The 8720-nt window shown below is 39.4% G+C and overlaps 1 protein-coding gene across 8 annotated transcripts in view; it reads right to left on the minus strand.

Moving 5' to 3' along the window:
• Positions 1–8720, minus strand: part of Slc8a1 (solute carrier family 8 member A1) — a 401459-nt gene that overhangs the window by 49411 nt on the left and 343328 nt on the right. For all 8 annotated transcript variants that reach the window (XM_004627644.2, XM_004627647.3, XM_023711223.1 and 5 more), the window contains one exon: positions 6916–7015. In XM_004627644.2, coding sequence (XP_004627701.2) covers positions 6916–7015 — 100 coding nt within the window. The remainder of the gene's footprint in view (positions 1–6915; positions 7016–8720) is intronic.

The following is an 8720-nucleotide window of genomic DNA, read 5'->3' on the forward strand; positions in this document are numbered from 1 at the left end:
ATATATATATATATATTAGTACAGGGTCTACAGGGTCTCACCACACAGATTGGATTTATAGTGATCCTCTTGTGTTTTAGCCCCCCAAGTGCTGGGATTACAGGCACAGTACCACACCCAATCTCAATGGAGGCTCAGCACACCCCAGGGGTGGGGCTGGCATGACACACTGGGGATCAAATCCCAGTCTCTGTGTCTGCCTAAGTAAGTGCTTTAATCTGCTGAGCTATCTGGCCAGCCCTGATGGTTCCCCATTTAAACATAAGTTTCCAAACTGTTAAATCAAAACTCACTTATTTATTGCAAAGTACCAATATTGCAATTAAACCTGAATATTGAGGTTTCAGTTAAAAAAGAAAAACTTGACATATTAACATCTTTATCTTAAAAGAAAAACAAATGAAATGCATGCCATAGGTTCACCACCACTGTCCTATAATAACTTGCCTGACATGTACCTACTTCTGTCCTGAAGGTTTAGGAGAGACACCTGGAAAGAATCTGAAACTTGATTTGTTCTGGGTTCCCAAAGATGAGATTTTATACTGCAGCTGCCCCTTGGTTAGTTATGTAAACTTCAACAAATGTTGCAACCGCTTTGGGGCTCAGAGTTTTCAACTGTAAACTGTGAAGAACAGAAAACACACACACACACAAAGCCTTGGCCTTGTGCAAGACAGTCAGTAAATGGTAATATGATTTAAGCAAAAAGTGGGCCATGATTTCATACATAGGTCTTTGATGGGGTTTTTAAAAGGCAGTGGTTTCTATTTAAATCTAATTTTTATTTTTTAAAGAGTAGATTAGAATTAAAACAGGAAAAAATTAAAAGTGATACAGAACCTCACCTACCAAAGTAATATGACTTTCACAGTATTTGTTGTAATACATACAGCTGTCTTCCAACCAGTTATAAATATTGTCAGATATATACATGTAAAATTAAAGAAGTAGTTTTGCCTGTTTAGTTCTTTCTGTAAAGAAAGAGGAGAGTTCACACCTCCAATATTAATCTTAGGTTTATAGAGAAATGTAAGCTGAAAAGAGGGAGTTTCTACCTCCTCCTATTGAGCTTAAGTGTAAATTACAAACTTACTCTCACAAGCTGTTATCTACCTTGAAGTGCTCGTAAATTTCCAGGTATACCCAACTGTGAAAAACCACAGACTGATTAGAAACAGCACTACTACCCTCTGTTCTCCCAGCACTGGAGAGGTCTGGCAAGTGATTCTGCGGCAGATTGGAAAGAGGAGCTTGAACTAGAAGTCAAGGCCTGGTAGCTTTTGCTGTGCAGAGCTTTGTAATTTCATCTGATCCCATTTGCTGATTCTTGGTACTATGTACTGCAAACGTATGCCAATAAAATTTTTTAAATAAAACAAAATCACATTAAAAAGCAGTCAAATAATCTTTTTCTTATGAAACCACTTTTTGTGAAATATCCTCAGCTTCTGATTAAGACAAAGATAATTAAAAATCTTTGCAGCCATATAAGAGACAGCAAAATGATAACTCTAATCTCTATCATGCTTCTTCTTTTCTGGGTGTCCATAGTTGCTCTGAGGCAAGGGCACACCTGGTCTCCCAGGATGTTCTTAACTGCTGCAGTGGGATTTTCAGGTGAGCTGGGAGTAACACATTAAATAATGAGAATTTCCTCACAGTGACGATATTTAATGACAGAGGTGATGCTAGACCAATCCCTGCTTAGACCAGACTGCGTGACAACTTTTGAAACTTACTTGAGGTTGCATTTTTATTACTTGGTACTTCTGGAGTAGATTCCTTTTCAGACTTACAACTACGCAAGTGAATTACTGTCCAGGGATAGCACTAAATTGGTCATTTTTTAATGTTAAAATTAAGTTTAAAGGCAAATACTCACTGAGTGACACAGTGTGCTTGGACAAAGGACTGAGGCCAGGAATACCTCTCAAACTGGTGAACCAGGCATCATGCTGGTTTTGTGGGGCCAGGAGACCACCCTTTCATGTATTTACTTAGCTGAAGTTGGGCCAGTGTGGTTCACCGTGACACACAGCGAGCGTGGGGAGCCAGCTACCTGTCCCACCTGGCCTTGTGCTGAATGCCTGCCTTGGGCTTCAGAAGATCTCACTGGCATGTGTGAGTTCCAGTTATGGAACAGGAAGAAAATTAGGCACCTTTCCAGTACTGCCATCACCATCACCACCTCACTTGGGCTTCTTTTTCTTTGATTGTTTGTGTTTTGAGGCTCACATCTGACTATTTCCTCTCTGGTTTAATTCTAGGAGAACAGATATGGAAAATATGTTGTCATTTTCTGAAATTTAATTTAGGCAGGCCATATAAATGGGCCATTGCCCAAATCAGGTGTGCAGCAACGTATACGATTAGGGATACTAGAGCTTCATAGCATTCATTAAAACGACTTCCAAATTGCAATACTGATTGTATTTTAGGGATGGTCTTATCCAATCCAGTGATGATAAAACTAAAATTCAGAAAAAAAGGTTTGAGACACAACCAGACTACAGGAGGATTTTGTAGGGGGGTTACTGAGGGGGGGACCAGTTTTAAATTTTCTTTCATTGCTTAAGATACACAGAATCTATATCAAACAAGAAGAAATTTCATAAAAATCTCTGTTTCTGGGTTTTTAAAGTTATTAAGCAAAAGAAGAGGTAGTGTTGGCTTTCATCAATGTCACAAGTTACAAGGTAGCAGAAGCTCATGTACATAACTAGGAAAAGAAACATTTCTCTTTGTTCTTCAAAGACTCAACTAGCACTCTCCTGAAGAACTATAAATTAGGCTGTAAGAGCCTAATTTAAGAGAACAATTATTTTGTATGTTGGGCTGTAACTTAAATTCAAACAAATGCATGACATATGTGGTGTAGGTACACATCTCTGTGTACATGTATGTTGTGTATGTATGTCTCAGCACATCAATGTGTGTATGTGTAAGTACATATTTGTATTTGTAAGTGGCCTTCCATGTGTTCATGGGTGTTGGTACATAAACACAGAGGTCTGCGCATGTCTAGGCGCATATTCCACCTACTTGTCTTTGTTCTCAGGCCCTAAGCACAACAAGCAAGTGCATGGCTCACACTGGAGAAAGCCCTGGGCTGATCTGTACCCCAGAGGTGCCCCACCGCAGTTGTTTCTTGAGCACATTGTATTTTCCTTCTTAAATCTCAGTATGTACCCTTATCTATGGAATGGCATGTGCGATACCAAGTAACGAAAAGGTCAGGCAGTGTGTTTTTAGCTAGTACTTACTAATTCAGTTACGTTAACTCCATTGACACAAATTTAGTTGTATTTTATTATAGAATCTTCAATACATATGATTTGCCTTGTAAATAACCTACTTAGACATACAAACACATAATCGATCCTTGTGAAATATGTACTGTTTTAATTATTATGGTAACCCCAACAGCAACAAATATTTATTTCTACTCTACGTAGGAGGAAAGAGATTTCTGAGGCCAAGTAATTAGTGCAGGAGCTTTTGGAGTTTTGGACCTGCCTACAGCTCCGAGAGCTTTTGGAGCGCTAGGACACAAGCCCCACTTGTCTGCGAGCTAGCCTTACCCTCATGCACTTTCCACCCTCACCTCTGCCCAAGGCAACAACGTGGTGGCCGTGGAACTGGCCCTGGAATCTTGGTTTTCTTCACCTGGGTACTATTTTCCCTTTTCTCTAACACCACTCTTGTGCCTCATATCCCAGCTAGCACATCCTTTCTTAAGGACAGTTCACCTGTTCTTCCCTAGGGTAGATTCTAAGAACAGGAAAGAATTGAGGAAAACTCAAATGAGATAGGTAGAGAGAGCTGGCTTATTAAGAGATGCATGTGCTGGTGGAACCTAAAGGCAACTGGTGGCACCAGGCTTGCCGTGCAAGTCTTTGAGGGCCATGTAACAGCCACACACCACTGCCCCTGCTAGTCAACTTAGGAAGCCTCAGAAAGAAACTCTGGGAGACGACTGTCTAATCCTTTCCTTATCTCCAAAGTCTCCTGAGCTCTTTAACTCCAATAGCTATAAAACTTGTTTCAGAGAAACACTATGGCTTTGAGAGGTCCAGGTACTGAGCTCTGGAATTCAAAAAAAGCAAGGGGTAAAATCACTAGGGGGTTACCTTGAAATTAGTTTGAATACAGTTAATAAGAAAGAAAAGCAAGATTTTATTTACAAAACTATTAGTTTTGTTTAGCAAGATATATAGACTCAATTTTGCTCAGAATATTGCTTAGAAAAAACTCTCAGTAGAGCCCTTCAAAGACAATTTAGTATTTTTAATAAGGCAAATCTTTGGGATTCTCAACTATTTAGTTATAAAATCTTAAAATCTAATAAAAGTCTGTGTTCAATAGATGCCACTTTACAAATTTTATTGTATGTTTAACAACCTAGGAATATTAACATTCTTAAGACAATTAAATTTAATCATAATCACAAGCATTGGGCTTTAAAAAAAACTGTCTTTTATGTAGCTTAGTGTAATTTAGTTGCTAGAAGCTATGTGTTTGTTTTTCAGATACTTTGTGTCTTAAAATTGTGAACAAGGTCAGTTTACCCAACAGCTTACAAATTTCTGAACACTGGGTCTTATAACTACATAGTCATTTAGAAACATAAAACACAATATATTGTATAATAAATAGGCATATTCGATAGGTTTACATTTCATTCATTAATGGTGCTTTGAAAGACTGGGCAAGAGTGAGACTCACTATTGAATGGTGACACTATAGCACCAGGAAGGATGCCAAGGGCAGTGGTGGGCCCAACTGTCCTAGTGCTTGCAAACCACAGTCCATCTTTCAGGGAAGTATGAAGATCTTTATCACTGTTTCTCTATACAGCTATTCTTTTTTTTTACATTTAAAGATATTTGTTTATTTGGTACATGATTTCACTACATAGTTCAGACTCATAGCAATTCTCTTGTCTCAGCCTGCCCAGTGCTGGGAATATAAGCATGCACCACCTCACCCAGTTTCAGTGGCCAGCATGGCATGTGGTACTGGGGATCAAACCCGGATCCTTATACTTGCCAGGTAGACACTTAGACCACTGATCTAGCTCCACAGCTTCATACAGCTATTCTAATCAGACTCAGATGTATGACTTTGGCTTTCTTGGTGGTATAATCTCACTCAGAGTTTAAAGCCGCCCTTGTCTACTTCCACAGTATGGCCAGGAAGTGTCTGGCATGGTCCTGGGAGTTACAAAATGTGTGAATGAACCTACTCTACAAGACCACTTCACTATTAGAAAAGCAAATTATGTGTGCCTTTTAAAAGTTGTGTACTGTTGGCATCATGTTAACCACCTAAATTAAAATGGAAGCCCACATACACACTTCCTGTCTCTGGCAATTTTCTGCAAAGCAAGTTTATGATGTACTTCAAATTACTTGCCTTATTTTTGGTCTTGTCTTTTAGAATGCAAGCCCCACTTATCATCTGTTTCTTTGGCTGTCATATTACTCACATCAAGCTGAATTATAGACACACACAAAGACCAATAAATGATGACCCCTGGCACTGGCCATTCTACATGCCTATGTATGTGAAGTCAAAGGAAATCTGAACACTGCCAAGATTCCTGCATTACAAAACTTATGTTTCCTTTAATTCTCCAACTATAATATGGCAAGTGCATAAAACAACATAGACATTTTTAATAATTTTTACTACTGGCTTATCAGTAGTTTTGTCTGTTTAATTCTTTGTGTGAAGAGAGAGGAGAGTCCACACCTAAGGTATTAATCTTAGATTTATGGAGAAATGTCAGTTGTAAAGAAGGAGTTTCCACCTCCTCCTCTTGAGCTTAAGCGTAAATTACAAACCCACTCTCATAAGCGGTTATCTATCACTAGATGGTTGTAAATTCCCAGGATATACCCAACTGCAAAAAACCACAGATTGATTATAAACAGTACTAATAATAAACATGCACACAAGTTTGTATCACCCTCTGTTCTCATAGCACTGGAGAGATCTGGCAAATGATTCTGCAGCAGGTTGGAAAGAGGAGGTTGTGCTGGAAGTCAAGGCCCAGTGGCTCTTTCCACATTTCACAGCTTGGTAATCACTATTTAGAAAACACTAGCTATGTGTATGAGATTCCATAGTGGAATATAAGCCTGTGGGGATCTTGAAAGAGGAAAAAAAAAACCCAACAGTGTGGATGGAGTGAAAGAACTGGAAAATGGGAACAATTCCAGGGTGGTGGTGTTTTCTGGAATTTCAAGAGGGCCTCCCTCTGACTTCATCTAACACTCTAAGAGTGGACTAGATTTGACAGTGCATGACACTTCTGTCTGTATGTAATTTTCTCAAGTCTCTGATTCTTTTGGTTTGAGAAACACTTCACTTTGCAGGATTTTCCTAAGTAAAAGTCTGCACATAGCTTGCACAGGATGAAGCAGGGTGTGCTTCTATTTGTACTTCGCACATGAGTGCAAATGTGTTTTTGTTAAACGCTGTTGAAGAGAGTGTAAAATGATACAGATGGCAGTGGTAAAAGTCCTAATATTTTCCTCTTCCTCCTAGTATTTTACTCATTTCTTTCTGAGCTTTCCTTAGCCACTTTATGCTACTTTCAGAGAATCTTCCAGACGAAGCCCCATAACTGGCTATCATGAACAGAAGACACAAAAGATTTTAAATTCATCTTATCTATTTTCAGAGAGAATCATGTCGTACGGATGGAGAAGACTGGCATGTTTGAAGACATTGGCTTCATTTAGCCAGTCTAATTTAGGCCGCAAAATGTGCATACATACATTTCTCTTAATTTCACCCTCCTTGGTGCTTTGCTTGGTGCTAGACCAAGTGCAGAATGAGAAAACCCAGGGACAGAATAAGAAAGTAGGGCATCTTAACCTACAGTGTTTAGAGAAAGGCACTCACCTGCGCTGACAGTGATAGCCTCAATGAACTGTTCTCTCCAGCTGTTGGTGCCCACCACGAGGGCCAGGTTTGTCTTTTTAATGAGTTTGTCCACTGTACTCTAAAAAAATGGGAAAGAATAACAATAATTGCTAAACTTGTTAAGGCCTGGGGAAAAATCTAAGAACTTGTTAATTTGGAAATCTGAGTTACGTAAAGTCTAGCAGATGTTGGGCTCAGAACAATAGTATTGACACCAAACATTATTACAATTATGCAAACAAGCACAGTTTTTAGTGGAAATACTCTGAGATGGAAACTTCTTTGCTACAGTACAAGCATTCTTTACTGACTAATGGCCAGTGAAGAATGGCCTCAGTGTTTAGAACAGCAGCTGTTGAAAGGTTCATCCACTCCCCTCGAATGCTCCATAAACTTGTTTCTCTATTGGCCTCCTCTCTGTTGCGCTGTCTGCAACTGAATTAACACAGGCCCTGTCAACAACCAGAAGTGACCAACAGGTTTTGAAACTATTCTTCAGCCAGTTAGCAGAGTATTAATAATCATCTATAGTTTTGTCAGCTTCATGATGGCTATTAGAGATCTCTACTCTCATCCCATTCCTGTTGCAAATAAAAAGAAAAACAGCATGAAGCAAGATAAATAAAGGTCACTTTTTAAGGTTTAGGATATATTGTTAACAACCTTTCCCTGAATCTCTCTGCTCTACTAGCACTGTACTATATGTCTCTTATTTTTCTTGGGAACTTTTTAAGCACTTCGTTTTGTACAATTAATTCTCTCTGGACTTCTAAATTCAGTTAATGTAATAACAGGACCAGCCAAGCATTCACAAGAAGACTAAGTAAGCAGATGCACTCAAAGCACTACCACAAATCATGGCAACTACAGGGAGAAGGGTCATTTCCAGGACACCGAGGCTGCTCCTCCGAGAGAATCTACTACACGGACTAGTCTACTAAACACGCACACTTACTGTCAGAGCATCTTCGAATTTCCACTAATTGCAAAGAGGCAGAAAACATGTATTATTTGTCTTAGGTCAGAATTGGTAGGTTTCATGAAGTGTACCTGAACTATGATTACAGAGAGAGCATTTTGTCAGCTCACAGGGAAGGAAGATGTGATCTGAAGGGTCTGTGGGAAAAGCTGAAGCCAATTTATAATATCAAGCATGTTAGTTCAGGAAGAATCATCGGAACTGACTTGAGGTACTGAGGGGATCATAAACATGAAAGGCCCATCTTCTACTGGCTCACTCTGCATTTGCGATGTTATTCTTGGCTGGATTGGATGTCCTTTGGGCGGTGACCTCTCAGCTTCCAGCCCTGTGTGTAGAGTTGCTGGGGCCCTGATAACTGCTGTTGGGCACAACAACATGAACCACAAAACAGGCATCTGTCTTTTCTCTCTCAACTCCGTTACCTCTTAGCATGCACTCAGCAGAGCTTGGCTGATGCCAATTCAAAGTGATGTCTGGTGTGTAACAAAAATGACCTTGATTTTTCCTAAATGCAGTGGAAACCTGGAGAGGTTATCTCCAAAGGGGCACTTTATGCTGAGTTCACGGCAGAGGATCTTATCATCTGGGGGATGAGCAGTTGAACAGATAAACATCCCTATCAGTAAGACAAATTTCCTCAAGAAACTTTGGCTAAAGAATACATTTCAAAGTTTTTAAACTACACTTAACATTTACACAGGTGTAAAGCCTATGGTAGAGTTTCAACTTTATTTCATTTTAGTCCTAGAGAATAATACAGCTAAGTCTCTTTCTAAGGCTTAATCTGCTTGCATATATATAT

Source organism: Octodon degus, unplaced genomic scaffold (genome assembly GCF_000260255.1).
Source record: "Octodon degus isolate 3935 unplaced genomic scaffold, OctDeg1.0 scaffold00020, whole genome shotgun sequence".
NCBI classification, from domain to species: Eukaryota; Metazoa; Chordata; class Mammalia; order Rodentia; family Octodontidae; genus Octodon; species Octodon degus.